Below are 17,031 nucleotides of genomic sequence, written 5' to 3'. Positions count from 1 at the left end.
GTCTGTCTGTCTGTCTCTCTCTTTTATTTTGTTAGTGTTTGTGTCATTTTGCTGCTTTCCTCTCACTGCTCATTGGTCCCAACGACGCAACCTGGAAAGAAAATCATCAGGAGGGGAGTTCTATCCTGGCCCTCTGATAGTTACGTTCTTCAGTCCATACTGCCTCTTTTGAATTATAAGAGTAACTTTTGGCCTCATCCTTCCTCATCCCCAGAGCATAGGGCCAAGAGGGCTAACTTCATATTATCAAGGAAGCCAACTCTTAACACCGGAAATGTTTTTACTGACTGCCTCTCCCACACCTTGCCTGAAAAAGCCGGCCTCCTGTCCCTCTGCTTCAGCCTAAGAAGTCTGAAAGCACAGCTGTATTGCTGGGATGCCCATGTTTTTAGTTATCCTAGAATGCTCTGTTTCAAAAAAGTAATGAGCGCAGGCTGCAAAAGCGGGAATGGAAGGTACAGGCATACCTCAGAGATATTGCGGGTTCAGTTCCAGACTGATGCAATAAAGTAAATATGGCAATAAAGCGAGCCATATGAATTTTTTGTTTCCCAGTGCATATAAAAGTTTTGTTTACACTATACTGTAGTCTATTAAGTGTGCCCAGAGCATTATGTCTAAAAAAACAATGTATATGCCTTAATTTAAAAATGTTTTCTTGCTAAAAAATGCTAAACATAATCTGAGCCTTCAGCAAGTCATAGTAGTAACATCAAAGATCACTGATCAAAGATCAACAAAGATAATGATAATGAAAGAATTTAAAATATTGCGAGAATTACCAAAATGTGACACAGAGACACGAAGTGAGCAAATGCTGTTGGAAAAACAGTGCTGATAGACTTGTTCAACGCAGGGTTGACACAAACCTTCAAGCTGTAAAAAAAAAAAAAAAAAAAGCAGTATCTGCAAAGCACAATAAAGTGAAGATGAGATTTTATGCCTTTCGACATAAGGGCTTTTACCTGATGGACACGGGCATGGGGGGGAGGGAAGAACAGGAAGTGCAGCCATCTGTATGGCCCAAATCGCTGACTCAGGGCTCTGGCTACCACAGGCCCTGCTTGAAAGCCCCAGGGGCTGAGGGATTGATATCCCCGCACTCATAACCCATTTTCGCAACATCAATTAGGAAATGTCAGCAAGGGGCCAAACCCAAGACAGTGGGTAGGAGGCTGGAGAACCAAAGAATACCTAGGAACTGCACTCATAGTGAGGTTGGACTCTGGCCCTGGGGCAGAAACTGTTGTTAATTTGGTCAGAAGGTGAGCAGAAGCCTATTGTGATCCTTGCCCCAATTTGTGTCAATGACAAGCATCAGTGTATTGCTCTGTTAATACTTTAGTTGGTATTCTGTAAGCACATTCTTGTTTCAAGACTGTGCCAGGAGGTAGGATAAACCAAATGGGATTGAACATTGAACATGAATTTTAGCATGTGAGGTCTTATACCAAGTAGTTGATGGAGGGCCAAGGATTGAATATTAGGATTGGTGGGGATTAATGTATTCTTTAATTATTCATTCATTCACTAAAATTTTATAGAGCACTTACTTGGTGCCAGGCACTAAGGGAAAGATGTGGAAGACTTTACCTGCCCCTAAGTGGATGAGAAAGGCAAACATTTGCATTAGCATATGGCAGGTACCAAGGAGGGAGTTGGCACAGGTCACTGTGGAACTCAGAGGAGTGCATCTAAGCCAACCTTGGGAGAGAAGTGGACCTCAGGGTGCACTTCCTGAAAGAAGTGACACCTGGGCTGGGCTGGGTCTTAAAGGGTGAGTAAGAGTTGGTCGTGTAAAAAAAGTGGGGGAAGGACACCTCAGGCAGAAGCACAGGGGAAGATGCATTGCTGTGAGTTTCCGGAAGTGTAAGCAATTTGTTTCACAGGCTGTTTGTAGGGGAGTGATGTGAGTTGAAACTGAAGGGAAAAAGCAAGTGTCAGGTGAAGAAGGGCCTTGCATGGCACCCTGAGTTGTTTTACCCCGAAGTCAGTGGGAAGCCCCTGAACAGTTTTACATGAAAGAGGGGTGTGACTGGATCTGAATTTAAGAGGCTCTTTCTGGTCGTGATGGGGAGTAGGGCTGGGTAGCGGGTAGAGCAGGGAGCCCAGCTTTTAGTGCTGACCCTGTTGCCCTCCCCCCGTCTCTCTTGTCCCTCTCTCTCTATAAAATCTATTATCTAGCTCTTCCCTGCCTTATCCAATGTGATTTCCTGCCACTCTCCAATTTAGTCAGGTTGACTCAACTTATCCAGACATGACATGATCATTCCCATCTCTGAATCTTGTTCGTTCAACAGACATTTAGTAAGTGCCTATTGTGTACCAGCCATGGTATCTGGCATGAAGAACCAGAGATGAGTGAGACATGGGACCTACCTTCAAGGGGTACACAGACCAGTACCTGGGGAGATACCCAGGGAAACACATCATTACCACGAGCATGAGAGCAGCTGTGGCATGGGATAAACAGAGCCCAAAGAGAGACAGTCCTGTCCATGAGAAACCCCTCCTTCTCTGCTAAATCCTGCCCATCCTCAGGCTTCTGCCTTCATCTGTAGAGAGGCAGGGTAGTGTCTCTAGATACTATACCCCAGTCATACTTCTCTTCTACCTACAGCTGTTCAGTGCTTTCCCACTACCTTGGACCAAAACACCTTAGCATGGCGTGCAAGGCCCCTTTTCATCTGATAGGGCGTGCAAGGCCCCTTTTCATCTGATAGGGTAGTTTGGTTTGGAGCTTGGGCTCTGAAGGCAGACAACAAGATTTTAATCTTGGTTCTGTCACTTTTGAGAAATGTGACCTTAGCCAGAAATACTTTTTGCCTCAGTTTCTTTATCTGTAAAATGGGGCTGATGGCTGTATTGACTTCCTAGGGTTATTGTGAAGATTAAACGAGTTAATACACATGTGAACCTTTAGAATGGTCCTTGGCATGTGAGAAGTATTCAGTCATTATTGGCTACTATTATTTGGTTTTCACTCATTTTCTTCTTAGCACCTATATCACGCCAAGAAACGTTAACCCCTAATTATTGTGCCGCTTGCCCTGTTTAATGTGTTGTCACATTACTTCTCTCAAGGGTGATTTTATTCTCCTTTGGAGCAATATACATCGTATATGTATCTGTACTCCTGAGACACCTACAGTGTTGGGTATGTGTTAGGTTGACCAGCCATCCCGATTTTCCCAGGACTGACAGGCTTTCCAGGACACGGGACTTTCAGTGCTAAAACCAGAAAAGTCCTGGGCAAACCAGGACAAGTTGTCCACCTTACATGCAGCAGAAACTTCACTTTTGCTTTTTATTTACCTCTTATTGGTCCCAAACTTAACTTGAAAGCAAGCTTGCTTTGGCTTGGCATAAATTTTTATTCATTGGCTAGAAACTACAAAGTCACAACCTCAGGGTTTCTTTGGGATTTCTTGAGATTCCCTAAAGTTTAAAGTGAAAGATTTGAAAGATTCTTGAAAAAACTCTCTCCCATCAGCTCCAGGTATATTTACTAGAAATTGCAGGCAACCCGCTAAGAAGCTTCCTTAACCTGGCCCACAGCCCCAGAGGTCTCCTCCTGCCTATCATTTCCCATCTCTCCCGGCATTTCCATCGTGACTCTGAGTACTTCCTTCATTTGCTTTCCAGAATCAACATACTCTTACTTAACTCAGTGGCAAAGCCTCTTTCCTCTCGCAAGTATCTGTTTTTGCATGAATCCCCCAAGTGGGGCCGAAGGATTTTTCTTCCTTTTCATCTCCACTCCCAACCCCAGCCCCATCTCACCTGCTCTGGGGACAGTGTTTACCTTGGGCAGTTGCTTGTCAGATGGCATTCCTTAAGGATCCACTAGGGCCTCTCTTGGCATCCCTTGAGGCCATGACAAGTGTTCGCTGCAAGCCTGCCCATCCTCTGCAGTTCCATCAAGAAGCTGGGTCAACAGTCTTTGGGATCTTCCACCTGGTGTATTAGTATGCTAGGGCTGCCGTAACAAAGTACCACACACTGGGTGACTTAAACAACAGAAATGTATCACCTCACAGTTCTGGAGGCTAGAAGTCCAAGAACAAGGTGTCAGCAGGGTTGGTTTTTTCTGAGGGATATGAGGGAGAATCTGTTCCATGCTTCTCTCTTACCTTCCAGCGGTTTGCTGGCACCCTTTGGCATTCCTTGGCTTGTAGACACATCCCCCGATCCCCGCCTTCAGCTTCACACGGTGTTCTCCCTGAGTGTGTGTCTGTCTCTTCATGTGGCATTCTTTTTTGAAAGACAGCAGTTATATTGAATTAGGGGTCCACCCTACTTCACTATGACTTGATCTTAACTAATTACATATGCAATAACTGATTCCAAATAAGGGTCCCATTCTGAGGTACTGGGGGTTAGGACTTCACCATGTGAATTTAGAGGGGACACAGTTCAACCTTTAACACCCAGGTCTTCAGGTGAGTCTAAAGAACTCTCTGGGGAGCGGAGGCCGCTTCAGATATGGGCAAAGTAAAGCACCATACAGTCATTGCTCCAAAATCCATTCTAGTTCTCCACTCACTTTGCATTCAATCCTGACTGTTTCTGCCGCCGGATTCACACCGTCACCAGTAACCACTTGTTCACCATTCTGTAGGTCATTGTGCCACTATAGGGATATTAAGAAATATAATGTACACCTGAGTCACCAACTGTAATCCAGGGTCTGTCTGGAGATCTTTTTTAAGGGAAGCCTAGTGAGGAAAGTTGTATCCATGGCATATAACTGGAATAATAACTGGAATATAGGTATTGCAGAGGCAGTGACTCCATCCTGATGGACAATAATTACAAGTTGGTTGCCTTTTAAACTGCTCTGGAGAATACAGACAGGGGTTGGGGGGAGAGCGTGTGTGAGAGTGAGTGTGTGCATGTGTGAATGTGTGTGTGCATGTGGTAGCTTAAGATAAACAAAATCACCAGACTCATCCCCAACCTTCCTGCAAGCTTTAAGCCTTCGCTGGGCGCACGGGGAATAGCCTGCATCTCCTCACTCTGGCTGTGGCTGCTTCCTTCTGTCAGTTCTCTGAGTTGCTGACCCTTTCCCCTCCAAAGAGATAGCTCCATTCCAAAAGATAAACACCAGTAGTTACAACAGACTTGGGGGAAAAGTCGAGCAAGTCTCCCAGTTATTATTTCCGTGGTGTTCTCATATAGAAACCCAGCCGATCTTCGCGGATGAGGTATTTCCAACTCTGGCAGTTACAGCCTGAGATGTGAGGGCAGTGATGGATCTCCGTAAGTGTAGGGGGTCAGGGCGCGCGGCCAAGGAATGGGGATTCTAGCGTGTCTCCTCGCTTCTTTCCAGGCACGGCCCACCTGGGAGAAATCCCAGGGACGCAGAAGGCACCTAGCTAGTGCCCGCTTGTTCCAAGCTGCCAGGCAGGCTGCTGGCTTGCTGAGAGGCGGCGGGTGAGCTGGGCGCTGAGCTCCCCCGTGCCAAATCAGGGAGCTCTGGGCTCAGCGCCCACGCCCTGCACTCCAGCTCTGGGCAGCCCGGGTGGGCTGGGGGAAGGCGCGAAGCTCGGTGTGTGACTGCAAGTTGACTTTCCCTCACTGTCGTTGCTGGCAGAATACTTACACCAATGCGGACAAGCTCCTAGAAGCGGCAGAGCAGCTGGCTCAGACGGGGGAATGTGACCCGGAGGAGATCTACAAGGCGGCTCGGCATCTGGAGGTGCGCATCCAAGACTTCGTGCGTAGGGTGGAGCAGCGGAAGCTTCTGCTGGACATGTCCGTCTCCTTCCACACTCACACCAAAGAGGTAAGGGCAGCGAGCGGAGGAGGGGTGTTGGCTGGGCTGCTTTGTTCCTGCAAAGGTCAGGGCAGTTTCCTAGCCTCCGACGTCTGCCTGGGGTCCTGGGTGGTCTGGGGATTACTAGCCTCCTAAGGTTGATGATATTAACAATTTGCCCCTGATAACCTGTATTGAGGTCTCTACCAATATGGGGCAAAATTTCCTCCGCATCTCTAGTGAGGAGGGGGCTTGGGAAGGCAGGTGGTTTGGAGAGTCTGTTAGAGCATTTAATCTGCAGCTGGAGGAATTTGGGGATCCCTGGTATAGAAATAGTCGCCGTAAGAGGCAATATTAGAGGATCAGAGACTCCCTTCCCACCCTACACCCAATTTTTCTTGGTTGCTGTTTCTGTCAAAAATTAGAGTCCTGCAGAACTTTGATCATCTTTGCTACCAGCAAGGAACATACAGAGTTTGCAAATCTGTTCTATGTTTTTATTTTATTATCTTTTTAAACAGAGGATTAAATCTTCTTAATGAGGTCTGCCACGGGGTGCTATCAAAGTGAAATAGTCCTCACCTTTCTCATCGTGGAGTGACAGCCAGTGAAGGAAGGGGGACTGGGGTGCCTTCCATGCAGGAGGAAGCCAGCTGGGCTTAAATCCGGTCCCCGAATCATTCACAAAGTGGAGACGGGAGAGGGGAGGATGGATCGTGATGCACTGTTGGCAGGGCAGAAGGGCCCATAGAGAGGAGGAGGGTTGCAAACGTGCGGTTGCTCTGCGGTTCTGATTAACACGGGGCGCTCTGAGATTGAGTAAGTGGCCAGTGAGGAGGCACGTTTGGCATCTTCTGTAATAACACCCTTGGCAGTTGAACTCATTATGTGTGTGCATGCTTGTGTTCCCCCCAGGAATTCATTTTAATGGAGTATTAATTAAAGTTGGATTGTACCCTAGTTAATTAAGTTGATTTTTGATATTTGAAATGCATTAAGAAGCCTGGTTGTTACCCCTTCACAGGCTTTTCTGACACTTGGTGGGAATGAATGCAAATCATTGCAGTGCCTATCAGAGATAAACATGAAAAGATAATGTTTTCTAAACTGCAATTCCCCGGGCAGATGAAGGGCTGGGGAGCCCCGTGAAGCTGGCTCTGCTTCCTCTCTGTGGGACCTACGACCACTCTCTGATGAGTGTCTGTAAAGCAAGGGGATTAGCTTTAATCCAGGTTTTCCTGCCTGGCTGTCTGCTTGCTTGTGGCTCACCCAGTTCTTAATAATGGTCTCAGAAACCAAAGGCATGTGTATTCTCTTTTAATTATGAGCCTGTGGGTGAGAGAATGGAGCATGAATGAACAAGGGTCATGTTCCTTGTGAGGGCTGTGAGGGTATTGGCTGCCAAGGGAGGTGGTGGAAGAGGTTAGTTTCCATGGAAGTGCCACTCCTGTAAAGGTGACTGAGGCTCCCAGGAACCCTTTCTAGCGGCATCTCCCACCTTCTGTACATGAAACCAGGAGGCTGGGATCCAGTCCAGATCCTGCTGCTATAGAACCCTGTGAGCTTGTGCAAGTCACTGTGTCTCTGGCCTGGGGTTGCCTCATCTATAAAATTATGCAGTCGGACTCAATGGCCCTCAGGCCCCTTATGGTTCCAATGTGAATTCAAGATTCCTTTCTTTTTCTTCTCCTCCTCTTCTTCTTTATTTGATACTGATAATAATAATTAATAATAATAATAAATTAAGCCTGAGGTGATACAGGTGATTTACCTAGCCTAAAGATTTGGTTTATTGTAAGCACTCAATGTATATTAGGTAGTAGTGTTTCCTAATTGCGTACCTACTAGTTGTCAGACACATACATCATCTTGTGTAATCCTCATGAGAATCGCATGTTACAGACTTTATTGAACATATTTTCAAATGGGGAAACTGAGGCCCAGAAAAGAACTTGTCTAAGGTTGCAGAGCTGCCAGTGCAGCAGAGCCTTGAACCACCTCCCTAAACTCTGCACGCACGCTCTTACCTGCTACCACACATTCTGCCCCCCTTTTTCCCTCTTGTATCTCCTCCTGTCCTCTGCTCTTCTTTCTTCTCCTTGCTCGTCTTTTTCCTCTTTACCTTTTCAAACCCCAAAGCAGGGGCTTGATGGGGAGGGTAGCTCTTAGCTGAGAAAAGCAAAGTGTTCCCAGGGCTGGGGGTGTGGCACACGGGAGTAGTCGGGGATGCAGTTATTAACCATTGTTTTCCCAGAGAGCTTTCAAACCTTGCTAAGCCTGGGGTCCTGTTTAAACCTGAGACTTGTTTTCCCACCGTGGCTCCGTGTATACAACCACATTCATATCAAATAGTAGCAAAGGGAGCATCATGATACTGGGAGCAGGTGGAGAAAGGGAGAGGGAGCTAAAAGGGATGGGCGCCTACAGTGCGCTTGACTATTTGTCTGTCTAGTCGATAGCCATGAGCATTGTCATTTTTTATTCTAATTTTAAAGATCAGAGAAATTTATAATTTGCCCAGGGTCTTGTAGTGAGGATGTCGTAAATGTAGGGACTGATCCCAAATCTGACTCCAAAGCCCATGCTTTTTCTTATTTGCCTTTCATATAAAGGCCAGGAAACAGAGACTTGGAGGACTTTTCTCCACCAGGGAATTCATTCAGACAGGAGGCGGTCAGGAAGTAGCATAGTCTCTTTTCTTCAGGACCTCAAAATATGAGAGAAATTAGGAGCAGTCCTGCCTGGGTGCAAAGGGATGTGTGACTGTGAGGCTCTTTCTATTCAAGAGGTCTGCAACTCTCAGATCATACAGACTCTGACTTTTTTTTTTCAGGATGGGAAGAAAAGCATCATTCTGAGTGGCTATTGTGGAGGGGATGCTCACGGGGGCCATCCCACAGGACTTTATATCTGCATGTTTTCTCTCAGCTACCTTTCCATCCCCAAACTAGTCTGTCTGAGGCCCCTTTTAGGCAGAGTAGAGAATAAGACGTGTGTATGTATGTACACACTTAGGCATATCTGTTATACACACACCTGTTAAGTACAGCAAGATCTTAGATGCCAGGGAGGTCTGATTTCCAGATCTAGATCTTCATTGAGCATGCTGTGTGCCTTTGGGAAAATTACTTACTCTCTGTTACTTTGTGATAATTATGATGATGACTATTACAAAATGGAGTAGTACAATACTAATACCCATTTTTTTCCTAGCAGAAAACTCCCCCCCAAGTTTATTCTTAGAGCATCTCTAATGCAGGGTTAATAAGGAACTTGAGGACTCAACTCAGGCATCATTTTTCCTTGAAATTCTTCCCTGGGGCTTCCAACTTCCCACCCAGACGGGACAGGAGCACCGTGTGCCTACCTCGTCGAGATGCTGGGATCTCACTGAGGTGATTGGAGCTTCCTCGTTAAATTGGAGGTGCTCATATAGGGCGTACACATGTGCGTTTAGATGTGTAGATACAGATCCTACTGTATATTTCTACTGCTGTGTCAGATACATAATGATGCTGAATAAATATTGAATAGGTTTACTTGACAATGAGAAGCTAGTCATTTCTCCTAAAAAAAAAAGAAAATAGAAAAAAAAAAAAAAAAGGCGGGGGGAAGCCCATTCAATCACATGGTTCGTCTACTACAGTTCTTTGACTTGAACTCTACAGACAGTGAAAACAAAGGAGGGCAGGTGGGGAATCTGAATTGCCTGTGGGGCCTTTCCTCTAGAGCCTGTATGACAGACAGAAATGGATTATTAGGGCAGAAGTCAGCATCCTTGGATGGGCTAATGGAGAAGGAAGTTCTGTAGTTTGCTCTTTCCCTATTCTGTTTAATACCTCTCAGGACACGCCACCTCTCAAAACTTGCTAAGTGTGGGTCCTATCTGATCCGGGTCTGTTAACTCTTGACTCCTTCCTCTTGACTCTATAGGCAAACTCCTGGCATTTTACTCAAGGCAAGATTAGTAGCCAAGTTTGCTAGTCTACAAGTCTGTGAGGGAATTTTGAGTTGCTATGGATGTTCTCTCTTACAGTAAAATAGAGTGAATGGAAGGATAATCTTCTGCTCAGTTTTGCTAAAGATGTACTCTAATTAGGATCAGAGAGGAAACTGAAGGAAGATATGAAGAAGATATCCTTCAAGCTCATTTCTTCTGCAGATTGAAGAGTCTGCTTGATTCTATTTGCCTGCTTTGTGAATTCTTGGTGACTAAAGGAGTCTGGAGGGTTAAAGCCTTCTAACCACTTCATTGCAGTGTTATTAATAACCTTGAATAAATTAGAAACCATCTATATTCCACGTTAAGTGACTCATTAAACAAATCATAGTAAATCTATAGAGTGAAATATTATACAGTTATTATAAATCACACTGTCAAAGATCATTAATGGCATGAGAGAGGGCTTGTGGTATAACATATAAAAAACTGTATATCCATCATGACCTCAATTTTGATCACACACATAGAAAAAAGACTAGAAAGCGGTATACAAATAAGCTAAGAATGTTATGGGTGATTTAATTTTCCTTTGCATATTTTATTTTTATAAGTTTTCTTCAATGATATTTTCAATTGAAAATCAGGAACAATCTCAATAAATGTTATTTTATAAAAACAAAACTTTCCATCCCTACTTAGAGAGAAGAGCTGCATAATAAAGAGAAGAGACAAACATGTGCTTGGAACCTTCTTAAGTATCCAGAACCTCAGCTATTAATACAAATTGTGCTGAACTTTCAAATATCTTCTTTTTGCCTGGGGACAAGAGGCCAGCTGTCTGTTTGCTGGTCTGGACAGCTAGGGGAGGATATAGGGAGAAGCATTTACCCAAGTCCTCATTTTCTTTGTCCAGGGAAAAGGCATTTGTAGCAAGTGTCATCTGCTCTGCAGAGATTGTCCAGACAGAATTCTCTCTCCTTGCTGTGTTTCCATGGAAATGCTGCAGTTGCTGGGTTTTCAAAATATCCATTTTTAGATATTTTTGCAATCATAATATGAGAGTCAAATTAACTAAGGAACGTGGCCAAGATAATCAACCTCAGTTCTTTATTAGGTAGTTTAATTAAATGCCCATTTCCATTTGTTTATAACCCTGTGAAATCATTCTTTCATGCTATTTCCTGCTCAAATAGGTACACACACACATACCACAAATGCCACAGACACTCACATATATACATGTTTCTCTACTCACCCACTGTAGAACCAAAACTAAATCAGTCTTCAAAAGACATAATGGCCTCAAGAACAAAACAGCTTCATCCTCTGTTTCAGTTGCTAAACTGATGTGGTGTTTATTTAAGAAATAAAAGCTGGTAGTCAATGCCAAAGAAAAATGATTTCTTCAGAATGAGGGAGGGGCGATTCATCCTGTGGAATTGGTGCTCCTTTCTGCATCTCTGGGGGTCAATCAGTTGTATCAGCACAATGGCTACCAGAGCTGTGCAAATGGTACAGCCAATCAGCAGGAGAAGGTGATGGAGTAAAATTACCTCTTTCCTTAACCAGTCATCCCTAAGCCTCATTATTTCTACAAACCTCCTAGTTTCTCCCTTCCTTGTCCCTCCCTTCCAGCCCTTTTCAGTTGCCCTTTTCTCAGGCTCCCCACTGTGCAAGCAGAATGGGGTCCATGCGCTGGCCCTTCCTGAACTCACTAGTTTCAGTCTTAGAGCTCACCTTATGTAGGGCATTGAAAGGCTGCCTTAACTCTCCCCCTGCCAAGGTTCTAGAAATTCTCAAATTAGGCTCATTCTTTTGGATGTAGGTATTTTTGGCCACAATTACATGTGTTCTCTGAGAGAAAGGGCACATAAAGCCATCTGAGTGTATATATCAACATGGAACAAATAGTTATTGCCAAGCAGAGAGCAGAACCCTGAAAGAATGGTCCTCGTACAGGTGTGTTTGATCAAGAAGAGAGGGTCTGACAATCCTATTTTTATGTTGGCTCCATCTATAATTTTCCCTTTTTGTAATGTCCATGTCAGACTTGGGGATCAAAGTTATGCTTGTCTGATAAAATAGGTTGGGAAGTAAATATTAACGTTTTCCTATTCGGTAGAAAAAAATAGAAAAAGAAGAGAGGGTCTGGGAATGGGTGAAACAGGAGGTTCTTTCTGGGGAGCAGGTGGGTTGATGGCAAATGTGCAGTGCTAATATGTTAGACTCTAGATAAGCAGAGGGTTAAGAGGATTATCCTAGGAGAGAGAAAGGAAATGGAAGACAGTAGGAAGAAACGTGGCGGCTTCTCCCAAGCTGCCTCACTCACTCCATGATTTCACCTTGTTCTGACAATGCCTTGTGATAGCTTGAAGTGTGAGATCATTCTGACTCAGTCTCATTGGCTCCTGATAATGAGTCAAGTAATAATAGACGTGGCTCTCTGGTTTGTATTCCTTTCGAAGCAGTCTAGGTAGGCTCTTCAAGGATAAGTCAGATAGACACATACACAGAAGGAAACCTACAGGAAATTTAGACAGTAGAAAAGTTACAGCCCAAGGAATGGAATATGGATCCTTACTCATAGTTTAGTGACACTGACGTTTACGTTCGTTCACTTTATGCTTCAGAGGTGCTTACAACAAAATTATGAGCGTGCAATTTAAGCTTGTTGACACCAGGGGGCGACTGTGTGCATGTTTCTTGGGATTCCCTGTGGCTCCCTACTCAAGCTTTCCAGGTGGTAAATAGTAACTTCGAGGTGCAATTATCCTTGAACTGTTGCTAACTTTTGGTGTCTTGGTGTGAAAGCCATGATTGCGGTTTTTCAGTTTAGAGAATCATTTCTATTACTACCCTCTTCTTTACCTCAGTTTCTGAAGAGAAACCATGGTATGTTAAGAGTTGGAAGGGATTTTAGAGATAAGTGAGAGAAATCACAAACACACCTACACACACACACTAATGCACATGCACTTTAAGTATGAAGTAATTGAAGTAAAGTAGTTTTCCCATGAGTATAGAACTAGCCAGACAAGGGAAGAATCAAGAATTATCTCCAGTAAATATCAATTCCATTCAACAACTCCTTTCTCTCTGGGTTGTTTCGTTTTGTTTTTACAGAAGGAAAAATAGAGAGAGATGTCACTAACCCTTTGTCTCTGGTGCTGTAATCCCCTTCCCTTTCTCTGAGTCAAATTCCCTAGCAATTTTATTTGACGTTTTATCCTCTTGAAGGTAGACTGGCCCCTTCCTTTCCTTATCAGGCTGCTGACCACTGGGCTGAGCGGCATCTAATGTTGTACTTGATTGTTTATCTCTTAGCTGATTTTCCTTAGCAGTAGGTTTTAATCTACCTTAGACAAGAGTTTCTTTATGATATAGTAGACTGTATGGCCAGAAATCTGAGAATTTTGGTGGGGAGGACACATTTTTTAAATGATATTGACTCCTGAGGTCAGTGTATTATCGGACGTACCCAACCTTTCTCTAGTCTTTTTGTTTGTAACATTGACACGTCATCTTTGGCAAGTTTGGTCTTTGGCTGTTCCTACAATTTAGCTGCATAACCACCAGGCGGAGGGAGTGTCATGAGTCATGGTGGATTTCCTCAGAAGGGAATGATGCTGACTTTCTTCCCTAGACCTACACCAGAGGTGTTCAAGTTTTCGTTAAAGAGGGGGGAAAAAGGAACTCCAAGCTGTGAAGCCATTAAAATAGCTTAAGGATGGTACTGAGAATAAAATTATCCTAAATAAAATAAAATCCTCAAGATATCTGTAAGCCTCTGTCCTCTGTCTCTTATTCCTGTAACGGGAGTGCCAGCCTCATCGTGAGCAGTCTTCCATCTCAGTGCCTGTCCTCTGTTAGCACATTGAGTTTATTTTTCTTAAGTGCCCTGCTTCCTGTCCACAATTTTAATCTCTCTCTCTCTCTTCACATAGTCTTTTCTTTTCTTGCTTTTTCTTTTTTAAAGAAATATCTAGACTTTTCAGTCTCTAAGCTTTCTTTAGATATTCCAGGACAAAGCTGCAAAAACAGAAAAGAGGGGCCCAGCTCATCTTAGCATATTGAAAGATCAAATCCAGTATTGATCTTTTGCCAATTTCAAAATGAAGGAGTATTTCAAACTTTCCCTCTGACTTCTAGTGGGAACTAGAGGTGGCTTGCATGAAAAATATCTTTTAAATATAATAATATCTAGCACTTGCATAGCACTTACTATACGCCAGGCACTGTTTCTAAGTGATATAATACATCTGTGTGCAGATATCTGTGTGTGTGTGTACAAATAAATACATATGTATATATATTTATTGGTATATATATAAGTTATATAAATGTAGAATGTGTATATATATCTGCATACACACACATATATCTCACTTATTTGTATGTATATGCACACAGACATACACACATATATATCAACTTATTAGTAATCTTTACAACTCTGTGGGTGTAAGAACTATTACTGTTCCCATTTTATTGACAAGGGAAACTGAGGTGCAAAGACGGTAGGTTACTTACTCAAGGTTATATAGGTGATATGTGGTAGAACTGGGGTTTAAAACCCTTTCGTTATTTCCTTCTTTCTTTCTTCCTTCTTTTCTTTTCTTTTCTTTCTTTCTTTCTTGCGTTTTTTTAATTGAAGTATAGTTGATTTACAATGTTGTGTGGGGTCTGAAACTCTTAACCAGTATGCTATATTGCCTCTCTATACAATAATTTTTCAGAGACTCCGTTATCTCAAACCCAAGGACTTCAGCACATCTGGAAAATGGTTTTGCTCTAGGCAAAATGACAGCCAGAAAGTCTGAAGTAATTTTAAGTTATAGTGACCAATATCCTGAACTTCCTAATTTCATACTGGTTTGAAATATATACATTCATACCTGTAGGAATATGTATCCCAGCTTAAATGGTCTGGAAAACTTGTTTTGTGTTTTACAACAAAAACTTATTTGTAAAGAAAATAAACTGAATTAATTACAACCAGACACAAGCTACTAAATGACAGGAACACTGAATAATATTAATTCGTATTCCTTATAGCTATCATCACAGTGTTATAGGCTTATTGATAATGCTATTTGTTTATTTAAAGCATTGATAATAAGTAAATAATTTATTTCTCATAATCTTTGAAGTGAGCAGGGCAAATCTTATTCTTCCCATTTTGTAGATTAGGAAACTGAGGCTCAGAGAGGTTTTCACCTGTCCAAAACGAACATTCTTTATACCCCATTATTTGCTACCTCGAGGGCTTGTTAATCTTGTGAACTCAACCTCTTCTGCCACACTGAGGGCCTTTCCTCTCTAAAGAACAAAGAATAACTTGTCCAAGATCTGAAGACTATTTTTGTCTCTCTTTATTGTCTCTTTTTTAATCCCTTGTTCCAAAGGCCATACCATGATTTATCATACTGAGAACCAACAAGATGAAACAGTATTCTTAAGGTGAATATTTATCCATGTTTTTAACATGGGAAACTCACAGAATGTTAGAACCATAAGGTAACTAACCATTTTATTTTATGCTCTCCCCAGCCTACTTTACGCACGAAGTGTTAGAGAGCAAAGGGTATAGTGATTTACTCAAAGGCACCACAAGTTATAGGAAGAACAGAGGCCACAATCCACATCTTCTGGCTCCTTCTATGAATTTTTTCTCTCTACTGGCTTTTCTCCTGGTAGAGCCGTGAGCTTATCTTTCCTGCTAGTCAAGTGAAGATTCCTTGTTTCTAAGCAAACATCAGACTCATCTTTCCCTCTACAATTCATGAAAATGCTCAATGAGAGCAGTTAGAAGTGGAGCACTGTGGCAGGCCACTGGAGATCTATTTTCAGTATGAGGAAGAGCTATTAATAAATGAGTTTTCAGTAATTCAATTCAACTCCTCATCATTTCCAGTACTTATTCCATTCAAAATGCTATACTTAGCTCTTTTAAAGTTGTCTGACCAGTAATATCATCCTGACTGCATTTCATCATCTTGAATATCATGGGAGAAATGTCTCATAGTTACATTGAAATTAAGATAAGCTACGTCTTTAGCATTCAACTTTCTAACCAACCAAGCAATCCTGAAAAGAACAAAATAATTTAGCATAGCACACATTTTCTTAATTAATCTTCACTTGGTTCTTACTGAGCGTCACATTCTTTCTTACATATTTGTAAAATCATGATACATTTCTAGGAATCAGCATCTAGCTACCTGGAGGAAGTATGCAGAGCCGTCCTTTATGAAAGATGAAATAATATTTGTCCATCACCAGTTTCCTGTTCTTCCCAGTTGCTCAAAAATGAGTGAGCTTCCTGCTCTAAGACCACAGTTTCCCTAAACCACTGGGAAGTAAGGCTGAGGGTGATTCCTGTCCTTCAGGAATGCCAGCACTAATGGAGTAAACTTAACAGAGATGCGTAGTGAATATAAATACAGAAATGCAAACTGACCCATAGGGGTGCTGATTAGAAGGACAGTCTGATACCGCACTGACTGGTTGAGGGTAGGTTGGGTGACCTCAGTTCCACCCTCTTGCCCTTAACCCCAGCCCTGGCCTCTCCCACGTGCCCTGAGTGGAGTCTCTGCTCTCTCCCCCGCAGCTGTGGACATGGATGGAAGACCTTCAGAAGGAGATGCTGGAGGATGTCTGTGCAGACTCTGTGGATGCGGTCCAGGAACTGATCAAGCAGTTCCAGCAGCAGCAGACCGCTACTCTGGATGCCACACTCAACGTCATCAAGGAGGGCGAAGACCTTATCCAGCAGCTCAGGTCAGCGCCTCCCTCCCTGGGGGAGCCCAGCGAGGCCAGGTCAGCATGGGCAGTGCTTTCCAGTGGGAAATGCCTCGGACTAGATGCGAGATAAGTCATCATGTTCTGGTCTTGGCTCAGCCGCAGCCAGCTTTGTGGTCTTGTGTGAGCTTTGGTTTCTCCATCTGTCAGATATAAAAATGTCTGCACCATACCCAACTTGAATTTAGAGTGGAATAGTCAATGGAAAAGCTCTGATGTTTCAAAGCATTATGTATCATTGAAGGCGTTATTCAGCGATCAATAAGTAATATAAATACAACAAAAATTTAAATAAATAGTATCTTCATTAAGAATGATGGCATATTTGGTCATCTGGAGAAATAGCCATTATGGAATATAGTGTTATTTGGCATCTGTTCTCAGGCTGCCTCTGAATTCTAGTGCTCCAGTTGGTGAAATGTAACCCCAAACGGTTGCCTTTGGCCCTGTGAGAATGTAGGGAGTGTGTGATGTGTCCCACTCTGCTCTCCACTTACCCGCATATGACCTTTCCACCATTCCTTGCTAC

At 43.1% G+C, this 17,031-nt stretch overlaps 1 protein-coding gene across 1 annotated transcript in view; it reads left to right on the top strand.

Annotated features, from left to right (window-relative positions):
• Window positions 1-17,031, top strand: part of KALRN (kalirin RhoGEF kinase) — a 655,634-nt gene that overhangs the window by 339,518 nt on the left and 299,085 nt on the right. Inside the window, exons 11-12 of the mRNA XM_036850143.1 lie at window positions 5,597-5,788; window positions 16,312-16,520. Coding sequence (XP_036706038.1) covers window positions 5,597-5,788; window positions 16,312-16,520 — 401 coding nt within the window. The remainder of the gene's footprint in view (window positions 1-5,596; window positions 5,789-16,311; window positions 16,521-17,031) is intronic.

This window comes from Balaenoptera musculus, chromosome 4 (genome assembly GCF_009873245.2).
Source record: "Balaenoptera musculus isolate JJ_BM4_2016_0621 chromosome 4, mBalMus1.pri.v3, whole genome shotgun sequence".
Taxonomy (NCBI): Eukaryota; Metazoa; Chordata; class Mammalia; order Artiodactyla; family Balaenopteridae; genus Balaenoptera; species Balaenoptera musculus.
This window is presented reverse-complemented; position numbering and strand designations above follow the sequence as displayed.